Raw genomic sequence first — 16,502 nt, forward strand, 5'->3', positions numbered from 1 at the left:
TGCACATTATGGCCTTTTAGAGCTGTCACAAGAGCTAAATACAAGGAAGACGAAACCTAAACGTTGGGTCTGAAAATAGATTTCGCACAGGGATAAATCAGGGTAAACAACACATTTAAAAAAGAAATAACACTCAGATAAATCAGAGGAAACAATCATTTACAAAAGAAATAACACTCAGAGACAAAAATGCTGTTTGCAGTGGTAAACTAAACAACAGTTGCTATGTAAATATCGTCGGAAGACATGCCATTCTTCCAAGATTTGAGAATGTTAGTACGAGGGTGGACCAGAAAGTAATGCACTGCATGTTTTTCAACAATTGTTTATTGAACATAATGAGAATTACACACACAAAATAACGTTGTTTTATCTGCACAGCCTATTTTTCCACGTAATCGCCATCCCGTTCTGTGGCCTTCCTCCAGTGCGAGACGAGGGGGTGTCTGCCCTGTCGGTACCAATCCTTGTCTTGGTGGCGGAGCCAGTGCTACACTGTGTGAATCACCTCCTCATCGTCCTCAAAATATCTTTGACGAATGATATCCTCGAATGACCCAAACAAGTGGAAGTCCGAGAGGGCTAGGTCAGGTGTGAAAGCTGTGGATGGCCTCCCCGACCGCTGCAAATCGTGGAGCTCCGCCGAACGGCCTTCTGAAGACCTCACCCTCCGTGCCCAGAGACTAAATGTACTTCTGTCGACAGCAGATGCTCCATAGACTTTGCACAAGCGTTTGTGAATATTCCCCACAGTTTCATTCTCTGCAGCGAGAAATCAATGACGGCACGTTGCTTGTAACATAAATAACCTACAGACGCCATTTTGAATTTGTGCTGCAGCTGCGCTATCTGTCGGAAGTGACGGAAACTTGGCGCGCTCACCCAGGAGACTTGAAATAACACGTAACGTTTCGCATTCGTAGCGTTGTTTTTGGGCAACCCTCGTACATAACCAATGGACTGACTGATTAATCAGTAATAGAAGTTGGGCACATTTTTCGTCTAGTGATTTAAAATTTTGTATTTCCGCACGGTATTGACAATCACACTGACAAAAAAGTAAAGAACCCAGAATACGTTGCATGTCCACATCTGTGGGGTATTCGGAGGTGACGGTGGGCTGATGTTGGACTGCATGGGAGCTTAAGGGCAGGCATACTTGTCCCCGAGGCTCCGCTAGACCACGTCCTATCACACACACCAAGGGCATCGTAGGCCCTTCACATATACATCTCTCATCCGAGAACGTAAATGATTTGGCTGACAGGGTGGGCGGCAGTCTGCGGTTGTTTTTTTATGATGCCGTGGTGTAGGGTAAGGTGTCGGAATTGAGTGATTTTAGGAGGACACAAAATGACTTAGACAAGATGTCTAATTGGTTTCATGAATGGCAGCTAGTTCTAAGTGTAGAAAGTGTAAGTTAATACACTCAGCGTTAGTAGAGTCCTACTTGAGACAGACAAATCGTTTAAATATTTGGGCGTGACCTTTCAAAATGATACGAAATGGAATGAGCATGTGAGGAATATAGTAGGGAACGCGAATTGTCGACTTCGGTTCATTGAGAGAACTTAAGGAAAACGTGGTGTAAAGGAGACCGCATATAGGACGCTAGCGTGATCTGTTCTTGAGTGCTGCTCGAGTGTTCGGGATCTGTACCAGGTGGGACTGAAGGAAGACATCGAAGCAATCCAGAGGCAGGCTGATAGATCTGTTACCGGTAGATTCGAACGACACGTAAGTGTTACGGAGGTGCTGCGCGACTCAAATGGGGATCTCTGGAGGAAAGGCGACGTTATTTCGAGGGACGCTGACAGAGTGACAGTTATTGAACTGTATGATAAAAACATAAATTAGTTACACAAACTAGGGGTGCACACACTTTGTTCAGCATGTAAACGTCACTAAAGATATTCGGATTTAGGTTAAGATATGTTCGATATGCCTGCCATCATTGGCGATGATGTGGCGCAGACGAATCGCGAAATTCTGCATGACCAGCTAAAGTGTCGGAACATCGACGCCGTCGACGACCTCCTGAATGGCTGTTTTCAGCTCAGCAGTGGTGTTGGGATTATTGATGAACACCTTGTCTTTAATACAGCCCCACAAAAAGGAGTCGCATGTGTTCATATCCCGAGAATATGGCTGCCAATCGAGGCTAATGTCAGTGGCATCTGGGTACCCCAGAGCGAGAATGCAGTCGCCAAAGTGCTAGTCCAGGACATTAAACACTCTCCTGCTTGGATGGGGTCGAGCTCCGTCTTGCATGAACCACATCTTGTTGAAATCAGAGTCACTTTCGATAATGGGGATGAAATTATCTCGCAAAACCTTTTTGTGTATTAAGTTTGAAATAATTCTTCAAATTCTCTGTTTTAGAAATTGATCAAAGTTCTTTTATAGTTTCATATCGTAGTTCTCTCTTCTTCCTTTTTTTCTTTGTTTCTTGTTGAAGTAATCAATAAATTCCATTAGATCTTGTCCAGTTACATTTGAGTAACCATTTTCTTTGCAGTAATTTCCTAAATCTTTATTACTCAATCCATATTATTCTTTACTGTAATTTTCTAAGTTTTAAAATAGCTCAGCTTTGGTGTTCATTTTGTTTTGGTTGTATTTATATAGAGAGAAATTTGAAATTTCAAAATTAAAACGTTTATGGTTAAATGTACCTTTGAGATTTTTAATTTAAATTTCAGTCGATGGAATAAATAGGCAAGATTTGAGATATTATTTATAAAGAGAAATGTTTATTAGGTTTTTTTTTAATAAATCGGATTTTGTTTTTTTCAGTATAGGCAAATGAGGTTTGGTGTCTCTTATATATACAGAATAAAATTTTAGGTTCGTAAATTTTTAAATGAGGAAGTGAGAATTTGGTTTTTTCGGTACAGGCAGGGCTCTTATTTATAAAGAATAAAAATTTTTAGATTTGTAAATTTTAAATGAGAATTTCGTTTTCTGTGTATAGATAAATTTTTGGCTCAGTGGATACTGTGAAATTGGAATCTCGGTTTTTAACCTGGACTTTTTAATTGAAATGCTCTTTGAGCCAGAATTTGCATAAATATACTACTCATACACGCTGCTTAGGCCTTCATGTTTTAATGTGAACGTACTGGCCCAGAAACGAAATAAATACGCTAGTTCCAACCAAGTTTTTTGGGAAGCTTCACTTGGTTGTGAAACAGCTGTCAGAACTGATGATCCCCTCTCTAATACCCCAGTTAGGATCTGTGTTGACCTACGCGCACCTCAACGACATTTGGCAGAAAATTGTCAAGCTTCTGCATTCGATCAGATCTCAAAAGGACTCTGCCCTACCCCGGGATAGGGAAAAGATAAGGTACTGCATCTGATGCTCGAGGGAAACGCCACATACATATACTTCCAACAAATAGTGAGATACGTACTTTAACGAAGTGTTTAAACTGTGAGTTTAGATGTTTTAAATGAATCGGATTATGATGTGTGGGAATGCCACTATTGAAAGAGGTTTACCTTCAAATCACGACTGTCTAGTTTTCTAGAAAGAGATTCTAAGTGCTTATTGCCTTTCAAGCTATATCCTCTAGCCCTCCGAGTTTCTGTAAACATTTCCGAAACGGTAACCGCTACGGTAACTAACAGGTTTTACATCTGTTAAAAATTTAGTTACAGATCTATAATTAATGTTAAGATCGAAAAATTGTTAGGAAACAAAATACAGTCGAAATTATTTTGAATACGTCTAACACGGTTGAATATACACTGTTGTGCTCATGATTGGTAACGGTTACCTGCGTGTTTAGCAGAAAATACAGCTAAGAAAAATATTTGTTTGGTGCTGCTTCATATTCAAATCATTTATAGTATTTCTCTTTTATTTCCAGTTTGGTAACAGTTACCTGCGGGTCTACACTTCCAAGAAGAAACCTGTTTTAATCTACAATGGCGCAAGAAGAGTAAGTATTCTCTCCACAGTGGAATTTCTCAAATATTATTATTATTATTGTTATTGTTATTATTATTATCATTATCATTGTTATTATCATTGTGCTTCATACTAATTTACTGCATAAAAAAGTTGAGCACCACCTCCCTTTCTATAGACGTGTTGAGTGTATATTCAAGGGGAACAGAGTGTGACAAAAAAACCTTATGAAACCAAGAAATTGACATCACTGCGAAATAAAAACAAAACAATAACAAATAAAGACAGTATGTTAGGATGTGGAAATCTTTTCACTTCTGTGAAATCAATATCTCCTTCTGGGCGACTCTCAAAACACGTTGCTCCATCCCAATGAATTGTAACATACTTTGATCCTCCTTGGTGTGCTTCCTATAAGACAGCCCTTTCGTTTGTCCTCAACCCTAGTCACACTCTTTGTCGGTGTACAGTGAATAAGGAATGTTCCTGCGATAATGTACAGGAAGTTCCAACAGGTTGTAGGCGTGCTCAGTAGGGTCCATGTCAGCAGATGCCACAGGATATTGCATTGCCTCCTGAAGAAAGGTTATCACGAAGTGCGTGAAAAACAGACCCCTCGCTGAAATGTTGACTGCAAAGCTGGACAACAGGACAGAGGACCCTGTCCTGGTACTGCACAGCTCGCAGGCTACTACCCTAAATAGCATTCAACACCTGTACCTGACAGTAATCCAGAACAAGACTTCCCAGCCAACCTGCTCATTTGTGGCACCAGAGGCCTGAGAAGTACATTGGACGTGGCCATGCTGAATCTTTTCTGTGATAATCTCCACGCATCAGACAGAACTGGCAGCCACCAGTGAGAGGGACCCAACATCGCTAATCGACCTTCCATTCCTGTTAGTTGCATAACCACTCCCTTCATGCACACAATGAGAAGTCTGCAATATTGTTCATAATGGATACACGGAAGCAACACTGATAATGCCTCCTATGAGTGTTGCCTAGACGCCTCTTGTCTGCCAAGAGGACACATTGATAGTGTGGAGATGACTGCATAATTTCTTGTACTCTTGTTCATAATGGACACCTATAGGCCAGACTGATAGTGTGGAGATGCTTGCACAGCTTCTTGTAATCATGTTCATAATGGACGCCTAGAGTCCAGACCGATTTTTACCCTCCACGCTGCCCTCCAGTACTAAATTGGTGATCCCTTGTTGCCTCAGAACATGTCCTAACAACCGATCCCTTCTTCTGGTCAAGTTGTGCCACAAACTTCTCTTCTCCCCAATCCTATCCAGTACCTCCTCATTAGTTATGTGATCTACCCATCTAATCTTCAGCATTCTTCTGTAGCACCACATTTCGAAAGCTTCTATTCTCTTCCTTTCCAAACTATTTATCGTCCATGTTTCACTTCCATACATGGCTACACTCCATACAAATACTTTCAGAAATGACTTCCTGACACTTAAATCTATACTCGATGTTAACAAAATTCTCTTCTTAAGAAACGCTTTCCTTGCCATTGCCAGTCTACATTTTATCTCTCTACTTCGACCATCATCAGTTATTTTGCTCCCCAAATAGCAAAACTCCTTTACTACTTTAAGTGTCTCATTTCCTAATCTAATGCCCTCAACATCACCCGACTTAATTCGACTACATTCCATTATCCCCTTTTTGCTTTTGTTGATGTTCATCTTATATCCTCCTTTCAAGACACTGTCCATTCCGTTCAACTGCTCTTCCAAGTCCTTTGCTGTCTCCGACAGAATTACAATGTCATCAGCGAACCTCAAAGTTTTTATTTCTTCTCCATGGATTTTAATACCTACTCCGAATTTTTCTTTTGTTTCCTTTACTGCTTGCTCAATATACAGATTGAATAACATCGGGGATAGGCTACAACCCTGTCTCACTCCCTTCCCAACCAGTGCTTCCCTTTCATGTCCCTCGACTCTTATAACTGCCATCTGGTTTCTGTACAGATTGTAAATAGCCTTTCGCTCCCTGTATTTTACCCCTGCCACCTTTAGAATTTGAAAGAGAGTATTCCAGTCAACATTGTCAAAAGCTTTCTCTAAGTCTACAAGTGCTAGAAACGTAGGTTTGCCTTTCCTTAATCTTTCTTCTAAGATAAGTCGTAAGGTCAGTATTGCCTCACGTGTTCCAGTATTTCTACGGAATCCAAACTAATCTTCCCCGAGGTCGGCTTCTACAAGTTTTTCCATTCGTCTGTAAAGAATTCGTGTTAGTATTTTGCAGCTGTGGCTTATTAAACTGATTGTTCGGTAGTTTTCACATCTGTCAGCACCTGCTTTCTTTGGGATCGGAATTGTTATATTCTTCTTGAAGTCTGAGGGTATTTCGCCTGTTTCATACATCTTGTTCACCAGATGGTAGAGTTTTGTCAGGACTGGCTCTCCCAAGGCCGTCAGTAGTTCCAATGGAATGTTGTCTACTCCGGGGGCCTTGTTTCCACTCAGGTCTTTCAGTGCTGTGTCAAACTCTTCACGCAGTATCGCATCTCCCATTTCAGCTTCATCTACATCCTCTTCCATTTCCATAATATTGTCCTCAAGTACATCGCCCTTGTATAGACCCTCTATATACTCCTTCCACCTTTCTGCTTTCCCTTCTTTGCTTAGAACTGGGTTTCCATCTGAGCTCTTGATCTTCATACAAGTGTTTCTCTTATCTCCAAAGGTCTCTTTAATTTTCCTGTAGGCGGTATCTATCTTATCCCTAGTGAGATAGGCCTCTACATCCTTACATTTGTCCTCTAGCCATGCCTGCTTAGCCATTTTGCACTTCCTGTCGATCTCATTTTTGAGACGTTTGTATTCCTTTTTGCTTGCTTCATTTACTGCATTTTTATATTTTCTCCTTTCATCAATTAAATTCAATATTTCTTCTGTTACCCAAGGATTTCTACTAGCCCTCGTCTTTTTACTTATTAGGTCCTCTGCTGCCTTCACTACTTCATCCCTCAAAGCTACCCATTCTTCTTCTACTGTATTTCTTTCCCCCATTCCTGTCAATTGTTCTCTTATACTCTCCCTGAAACTCTGTACCACCTCTGGTTCTTTCAGTTTATCCAGGTCCCATCTCCTTAAATTCCCACCTTTTTGCAGTTTCTTCAGTTTTAATCTACAGGTCATAACCAATAGATTGTGGTCAGAGTCCACATCTGCCCCTGGAAATGTCTTACAATTTAAAACCTGGTTCCTAAATCTCTGTCTTACCATTATATAATCTATCTGATACCTTTTAGTATTTTCTTGATATAGTTCAGTAATTTACACCCTTTAGGAACGTATCATCCGTACTGTTGCACATCCATCCACACTTCTGTCCCCCGGTGAGCACCCTTACTCGGGACTGAACGTTTGACACAATAATATCGATCGCTTACAGACGACCAGCAAGACTGTCACTTAGGCTCTAGTTCGCAGCACCATCCATGTCATCGTCTGTTTTACAAACTACGTGTTCAACAGATATGCTGTATTGGATCCCAAACTTATTACTTCATTAACTTACATTTGTATTTTTCGTGTTGTCAGACTGAAGAACAGCTATGTGGTTCCAACCAGTCTCGTCCTCGCCATTTCCTCTCTGTCCCATATGGAGGGAATGAAACTGTCAGTAAAAGAAAACAAGATGGAGTACTTTTGTTTTCCGCATTGGAACATCCGAGAACTGCTGTGCTCAGTCAGTCTCCACACATCTGCCGGCGCCCTCTCAACTCTGTACCTTACTTTCGGGTCCAATAAGGAAGGATCCTTCTTTGCATGTACACCTTATAAACGTTTAAATTTATGAAGTGAGGTATGACAACGCGTTTTCGTCGACAGACGGGAGCTGACGTACGAGAAGCGGGCCGACGCGGCGGACATGGCGGGCGAGGACTACGAACTGCAGCTGTGCGCTCTGCTGGTGGTGCGGGCCGCCACCCACTGCCCGCGCGGCTTCTACCTGGCCAGCAACCACAGCCAGGCCGGCAGCTTCGACGACATAGTGCTCTTCTGGCGGCAGGAGGTAGGTCGCTGCTGGCACCGCGGAAACTGCGCGAATGCTGCTCCTGTTCACCTCCATTTGAACTGGACTCGCATTCGGGAGGACGAGGTTCAATCCCGTGTCCGGCCGTCCTGGTTTAGGTTTTCCGTGCTTTACCTCAATCACTCCAGGCAAATGCCGGGATGGTTCCTCTGAAAGGGCACGGCCGATTTCCTTCCCGATCCTTCCCTAATCCGATGAGAGCGATGACCTCGCTGTCAGGTCTCCTTCCCCAAACCACCCCCCCCCCCCCCGCCCCAAAACATTAGTTACAAGTTCACCACATGTTGATAGCTCAGGGTGTACAACAAAAACTTCAGGGTGTCTGTGATTACACAAAGGATGGACGATGTGGAATAATACAAGTCCGTCAATGAATGAAGTCCGCCAATGAAATCCAAGTCCATCAAACTGCTACGAAAAATCCAACATAGTCCAACCTACAAGAGAATCTTACATGCGTTGTAGGCATATACAAGGTACAGAAGAGACGTTAAATAAGTAGTGTAACACATTTTTTCTGATAGTAGGCTGGTTTCATTCAGGATTGCAATACATCGTATTATTCCACATTTTTGGCTACAAAACCCTACTTTTCAACATAATCTCCCTTTAGTTCGACAGCCTTACGCCACCTTACTGCTAGTCTTGTGTTGTCTTGTGACAGCCAGAGCGAGAGCACCAGCAGCAGCGAGTACTGTTTGTATAAAGCGTTTTTGTACTTATTTGCTGCGCTTAGCTTTTAAATAGTTTTTCTGGGAAAACCTAGCGTAGTTTTCGCGTCTCGTATTTCAGTGAGTGTTTCTTGATTATCAGAGTAGCTCATCAGAAGATTATCTTGGGAATTTGTCACCGTATAGAGTAGGGTAAACATAGTCATGTGTAGGGACTGTGGTTGTTGTGATCGGACGCAAGGAGAATTGGCCACTCTTCGGGGGCAGGTGGAGGCTTTGTCTGTTAGGCTCATCGAGCTCGAGGCGCAGGCGTCGGCTCGTAGTGGCGTTGGGGCAACTGTGGTGAGACCTATGCCTACTTCGGTGGCCTTGGAATCACATGGAACCCCTGATGTCGCTGCGTCTTCCGGCAGTGAGCATCTTACCGGTCAGCCATCACTCCAGGGTGAATGGCGGACAGTGGTGGGCTCGCGCGTGCCTGGCCGAAAGGCGAAGGTGGGATCTGGCCGCGTGGCAGCTGCCTTACCCCTTTCCAACAGGTACGGGGTGCTTCCTAGTGGTGATGACATCGTTTCCGAGCCACCACAGGATGCCTCGCCTGTTGGGCCAGTGGCCGATTCTCCGGCAAGGTCCCGACAGTCACAGAGGGCGGGCCTATTAGTTATAGGGAGCTCCAACGTTAGCCGGGTTATGGAGCCCCTCAGGAAAATAGCGGGTAGGTCGGGGAAGAATGCCAGTGTGCACTCGGTGTGCTTGCCGGGGGGGTCTCGTCCGTAATGTGGAGGAGGCCCTTCCGGCAGCTATTGAACGCACTGGGTGTGACCGGCTGCAGATAGTAGCACATGTCGGAACGAATGACGCCTGCCGCTTGGGTTCTGAGGCCATCCTTGGTTCCTTCCGGCGGCTGGCTGATTTGGTGAAGACAACCAGCATCGCACGCGGAGTGCAAGCTGAGCTTAATATCTGCAGCATAGTGCCCAGAGTCGATCGCGGTCCTCTGGTTTGGAGCCGTGTGGAGGGTCTAAACCAGAGGCTCAGACGACTCTGCGACTATAATGGTTGCAAATTCATCGACCTCCGTTATTGGGTGGAGAACTGTAGGGCCCCCCTAGACAGGTCAGGCGTGCACTACACACCGGAAGCAGCTACTAGGGTAGCAGAGTACGTGTGGCGTGCACACGGGGGTTTTTTAGGTTAGAGGGACCCCCCCTTGGGCGAAACGATAAAATACCTGACGGCTTAGCAGAGAGGACATTATCATCGTTGATAAAGAACGTCCGTCCTCAGAGATCAAAAACAGGAAAAGTTAACGTAATATTGGTAAACTGCAGGAGTATCCAGGGCAAGGTTCCTGAATTAGTATCTCTTATTGAAGGAAATAGTGCGCATATAGTATTAGGAACGGAAAGTTGGTTAAAACCGGAAGTGAACAGTAACGAAATCCTAGACACAGAATGGAATATATACCGCAAGGATAGGATAAACGCCAATGGTGGAGGAGTATTTATAGCAGTAAAGAATTCAATAATATCCAGTGAAGTTATTAGCGAATGCGAATGTGAAATAATCTGGGTTAAGTTAAGTATCAAAGGTGGGTCAGATATGATAGTCGGATGCTTCTATAGACCACCTGCATCAGCAACCGTAGTAGTTGAGCGCCTCAGAGAGAACCTGCAGAACGTCGTGAAGAAGTTTCGTGATCATACTATTGTAATAGGGGGAGACTTCAATCTACCAGGTATAGAATGGGATAGTCACACAATCAGAACTGGAGCCAGGGACAGAGACTCTTGTGACATTATCCTGATTGCCTTGTCCGAGAATTACTTCGCGCAGATAGTTAGAGAACCAACTCGTGAAGCTAACGTTTTAGACCTCATAGCAACAAATAGACCGGAACTTTTCGACTCCGTGAATGTAGAAGAGGGTATCAGTGATCATAAGTCAGTGGTTGCATCAATGACTACAAGTGTAATAAGAAATGCCAAGAAAGGAAGGAAAATATATTTGCTTAACAAGAGTGATAGGGCACAAATCGCAGAATATCTGAGTGACCACCATCAAACGTTCATTTCTGAGGAAGAGGATGTGGAACAAAAATGGAAAAAATTCAGAAACATCGTCCAGTACGCCTTAGATAAGTTCGTACCGACTAAGGTCCAAAGCGAGGGGAAAGATCAACCGTGGTATAACAATCATGTACGAAAGGTACTACGGAAACAAAGAAAGCTTCATCATAGGTTTAAGAGTAGTCGAATCATAGCTGATAAGGAAAAGCTGAACGAAGCGAAAAAGAGCGTAAAGAGAGCAATGAGAGAAGCATTCAACGAATTCGAACATAAAACATTGGCAAACAATCTAAACAAGAACCCTAAAAAGTTTTGGTCATATGTAAAATCGGTAAGCGGATCTAAATCCCCTATTCAGTCACTCGTTGACCACGATGGCACCGAAACAGAGGACGACCGAAGAAAGGCAGAAATACTGAATTCAGTGTTCCGAAACTGTTTCACTGCGGAAAATCGTAACACGGTCCCTGACTTCTGCCGTCGCACGGACGCCAAAATGGAAAATATTGAAATAAACGATATCGGAATTGAAAAACAACTGCTATCACTTAGTAGCGGAAAAGCATCCGGACCAGACGAGATACCCTTAAGATTCTACAGTGATTATGCTAAAGAACTTGCCCCCTTTCTATCAGCAATTTATCGTAGATCGCTGGAAGAACGTAAAGTACCTAGCGACTGGAAGAAAGCGCAGGTCGTTCCCATTTTCAAGAAGGGTCATAAATCAGATGCGAATAATTATAGGCCTATTTCGCTTACGTCAATCTGTTGTAGAATAATGGAACATGTTTTGTGTTCTCGTATTATGACGTTCTTAGATAATACAAATCTCCTTCATCATAACCAACATGGATTCCGCAAACACAGATCATGTGAAACTCAGCTCGCCCTATTTGCCCAAGAAATTCACAGTGCCGTAGACACTGGCGAGCAGATTGATGCCGTATTCCTGGACTTCAGGAAGGCATTTGATACGGCTCCGCACTTACGTTTAGTGAAAAAAATACGAGCTTACGGAATATCGGACCAGGTTTGTGATTGGATTCAGGATTTCCTAGAAGAAAGAACACAACATGTCATTCTTAACGGTTCAAAATCTGCAGATGTAGAGGTAATTTCGGGAGTACCGCAGGGAAGCGTGATAGGACCTTTATTGTTTACAATATACATAAATGACTTAGTTGACAACATCGGTAGCTCCGTGAGGCTATTTGCAGATGACACGGTTGTCTACAAGAAAGTAGCAACATCAGAAGACTCGTACGTACTCCAGGAGGACCTGCAGAGGATTAATGCATGGTGCGACAGCTGGCAGCTTTCCCTAAACGTAGATAAATGTAATATAATGCGCATACATAGGGGCAGAAATCCATTCCAGTACGATTATGCCATAGGTGGTAAATCATTGGAAGCGGTAACGACCGTAAAATACTTAGGAGTTACTATCCGGAGCGATCTGAAGTGGAATGATCACATAAAACAAATAGTGGGAAAAGCAGGAGCCAGGTTGAGATTCATAGGAAGAATTCTAAGAAAATGTGACTCATCGACGAAAGAAGTAGCTTACAAAACGCTTGTTCGTCCGATTCTTGAGTATTGCTCATCAGTATGGGACCCTTACCAGGTTGGATTAATAGAAGAGATAGACATGATCCAGCGAAAAGCAGCGCGATTCGTCATGGGGACATTTAGTCAGCGCGAGAGCGTTACGGAGATGCTGAACAAGCTCCAGTGGCGGACACTTCAAGAAAGGCGTTACGCAATACGGAGAGGTTTGTTATCGAAATTACGAGAGAGCACATTCCGGGAAGAGATGGGCAACATATTACTACCGCCCACATATATCTCGCGTAATGATCACAACGAAAAGATCCGAGAAATTAGAGCAAATACGGAGACTTACAAGCAGTCGTTCTTCCCACGCACAATTCGTGAATGGAACAGGGAAGGGGGGATCAGATAGTGGTACAATAAGTACCCTCCGCCACACACCGTAAGGTGGCTCGCGGAGTATAGATGTAGATGTAGATGTAGATGTAGGCGTATATGCCCGCGTGCTGCCACGCTACTGGTCGACGTCGAAGCCAACGTCTTGCCGCATCAGTAACCTTCTGACAAGCCCGGGAGGAAAGGGCCTTAGATATGCTGCACTAATAAAACCTAGCCTTTAGCACTCGATACTATACAGCACTCCCTAAACACAGGAACGGGGCTGGGTATTTAACGAGCGTGTGCCTAAACCCATGTACCTTGTCCTTCCCGCGGCAGTTGATCTGCTGCTCTCTACACTTGAAACTTCCCCTTTGAACAATTATACATGACTGTGCTTAAACTGACACACAATATTTTGTTAGCGCAACGCAATCTGACTTTCAAAATTCCCTACAAAAGAATGGCCCTGACTAACATTAAACTATACCTTTCACAAATCACTTACCTCACAAAAATCTTCGCTGCTCAAGCTACTGCAATACAGCGAGCGCCACTACTGCCAGCTAAATAAAAGATTCAAACTATGGAAGGCACTAACTACTGATAGGGATAGTTAGCAAATGAAAGATATTAATAGAGAACAAACAATGTATTTACCTTGATATCATCATATATAAATATAGCAGTTCATGACAAATTTCAAAACTCCGCCATCTCTCTCCCCACATCCACCACTGCTGGCGGCTCACCTCTAACTGCGCAACGCTACGCGCTGTTCACAGCCAGCTGCCTAACACTACAATGGCGAGTATTACAACAATGCAAAGCAGCCACAGACTGCACACAGCACAGCCAGTGATTTTCATACAGAGGTAGCGTTACCAATAAAAAAACCTAAACAGCCTGCTTACACACTGCCTTCTATGATGTGTTTTGTAATAACTATTGCTTAGCAGGGAGAGGACCCACTCACACCAATACCCACTTGATCTGGTAGAATTCACTGCATTCAAAAATGGTTCAAATGGCTCTGAGCACTAAGGGACTTAACTTCTCAGGTCATCAGTCCCCTAGACTTAGAACTACTTAAACCTAACTAACCTAAGGACATCACACACATCCATGGCCGAGGCAGGATTCGAACCTGCGGCCGTAGCGGTCGCGCGGTTCCAGACTGTAGCGCCTAGAACCGCTCGGCCACCCAGGCCGGCAATTCAGTGTATTCTGTTAAACACTCGCACAGGGTGGGGTTACACTGTTCACAATAGACATTATTCCACAATGGACGTCATCAGTATTTGTAACCCAAGTACGTCTCCGCTGTGACGTATAAGGTTGCTGCCTAAATGATGGCATCCAATGCAAAACACGACGCATAGAACACAAAATAATCACCGTTCAACTGATCTTTTATCAGTCCACAATTGGCTCAGTTCTTTCAACAGTACTAAACAATTCAATAGCTTATAACAAAAGCGTGCGCGTGACCGAATCGCGAAGCGGATGCCCCATAAAATTTCGGGTCCGATATACGGACGAGAAAGTACCTGCGCTCGTGATATTCAGCCAGTCAAAACGATATGTGTTTCTTTCACTTAGAACCTGTAATTAGGATCATATCAGCTTACACTATTTTTGCGTAACTGTCGCGACGCAGTTGATTGTTGTTCTCCCGACATGACACACGAAACCGAAAAACATCACCTTTTGGATAAACATCGATACTGCGTCTTGAATACTGAAATTAAACGCAAAACGTGGGTGGGCAACATTTCCAATTGTTGTTGTTGTTGTTGTTGTTGTTGTCTTCAGTCCTGAGACGGGTTTGATGCAGCTCTCCATGCTACTCTATCCTGTGCAAGCTTCTTCATCTCCCAGTACTTACTGCAACCTACATCCTTTGAATCTGCTTAGTGTATTCATCTCTTGGTCTCCCTCTACGATTTTTACCCTCCACGCTGCCCTCCAATGCTAAATTTGTGATCCCTTGATGCCTCAAAATATGTCCTACCAACCGATCCCTTCTTCTAGTCAAGTTGTGCCACAAACTTCTCCCCAATCCTATTCAATACCTCCTCATTAGTTACGTGATCTACCCACCTAATCTTCAGCATTCTTCTCTAGCACCACATTTCGAAAACTTCTATTCTCTTATTGTCCAAACTATTTAGCGTCCATGTTTCACTTCCATACATGGCTACACTCCATACAAATACTTTCAGAAATGACTTCCTGACACTTAAATCTATATTCGATGTTAACAAATTTCTCTTCTTCAGAAACGCTTCCCTTTGCCATTGTTAGTGTACATTTTATATCCTCTCTACTTCGACCATCATCAGTTATTTTGCTCCCCAAATAGCAAAACTCCTTTACTACTCATCAACTTAATTCGACTACATTCCATTATCCTCGTTTTGCTGTTGTTGATGTTCATCTTATATCCTCCTTTCAAGACACTGTCCATTCCGTTCAACTGCTCTTCCAAGTCCTTTGCTGTCTCTGACAGAATTACAATGTTATCGGCGAACCTCAACGTTTTTTTTTTTTTTTTTTTTTTTTTTTTTTTAATTTCCAATTACTTCACCATAACTTGTAAGATACGCGCTGCAGCCACGGCATCAACACAACACTCCACCCACGCTCCACGAAAGGTGCGCCACGACTCCCCACTGTTGTTTTGCGCCGGCAGAGAGGCGACTATCGATAGTCAACGATACAATTCTATGTTTACATCCTCCCCATCGTACATGTACTGATTGCCACACAGTGCATCCTTCGTTCGGCAAACAGATGGAAGTTAGAAGGTGCGAGACCTAGCCTCTAGAGTGGATGAGGACGAACAGTCCAATGAAGTTTTATGAGTTCCTCTCGGGTGCACATACTTGCGCGAGGCACTGGGCTGTCGTGGAGAAGTTCGTTTCCATTTCTGTGGCGACAAACAGGCTGAAGTCGTTTCTTCAGTTTCCTCAGGCTTGCACAGCGCAATTCAGAATCGATCGGAGCACCAAGTGGCAGATCATCAGAGAGTATAACCCCTTCAAAGTCCCAGAAGAAATTCCGCACCTATCATCCTTTGTTGCTCTTCATGGCCTTCTGGTAGGTGGCAAGGAGCCCACTGGGCACACACCTCTGAATGCCACAGCAAGTGAGTGAGTGTGTCAGCTCTACAAACAGAGATGTCCAGTTGAGGAGCAAGGTGTTTGTGATCCATCGATTATCTCGTATGAGAGTGTCCACACTTTTCAAGATTGCTACAGTCACGGCTGTGTGCAGCCGGCCGGCATGCGGAAGATTGGACAGGTTCGCGCGGCTGTCGACAGATGCCTCGTCTAATGACTCAGCGTACTGTTGTTCACTGCCAGATCTCCGTAGACATTCTGCTGTGGCCTGTGAATACCTTCAAAGCTCTGGTTTTCCGTCAAAAGAAAGTCTGTGGAAATTCTCTGCTTGGAATGCACCTCTGTTACAGACACCACTTTGAAGAAAACATATAGCCCCACCAGCTATCGGAACTTCATTAAACTACAGGATCTGAAGCGGCATTATTCCATGTTGTAACACAACAAATTATGCATTTTACCACCGAAATTGGCCAAGGAAAAGAATATGTTGCATTATTTACCGAACGTCCCTCGTAGACTGAATACAACACTGGCTTGCTATCACTGTGTGAGCAACTTTATCCTGCTAGGAAGACCATGGGGTCACAAAGTGTGGCGTTTTGCACTGAAGGAGGACGTCTCATTCTTGTGTCCTCGCTGTCTGCTACAAGCATGTGGCGCCGCCAATTGTGGCCGGGAGAAAATAGTCTCCCTCTCCAAGCCGCTGTCTGCAGAGTCCTTA

At 43.8% G+C, this 16,502-nt stretch overlaps 1 protein-coding gene across 1 annotated transcript in view; it reads left to right on the forward strand.

Annotated features, from left to right (window-relative positions):
* Positions 1 to 16,502, forward strand: part of LOC124795569 — a 286,431-nt gene that overhangs the window by 39,127 nt on the left and 230,802 nt on the right. Inside the window, exons 2-3 of the mRNA XM_047259641.1 lie at positions 3,876 to 3,947; positions 7,780 to 7,963. Of these exons, the coding sequence (XP_047115597.1) occupies positions 3,934 to 3,947; positions 7,780 to 7,963 (198 nt within the window). The 5' untranslated portion in view covers positions 3,876 to 3,933. The remainder of the gene's footprint in view (positions 1 to 3,875; positions 3,948 to 7,779; positions 7,964 to 16,502) is intronic.

This window comes from Schistocerca piceifrons, chromosome 4 (assembly GCF_021461385.2).
Source record: "Schistocerca piceifrons isolate TAMUIC-IGC-003096 chromosome 4, iqSchPice1.1, whole genome shotgun sequence".
Taxonomy (NCBI): Eukaryota; Metazoa; Arthropoda; class Insecta; order Orthoptera; family Acrididae; genus Schistocerca; species Schistocerca piceifrons.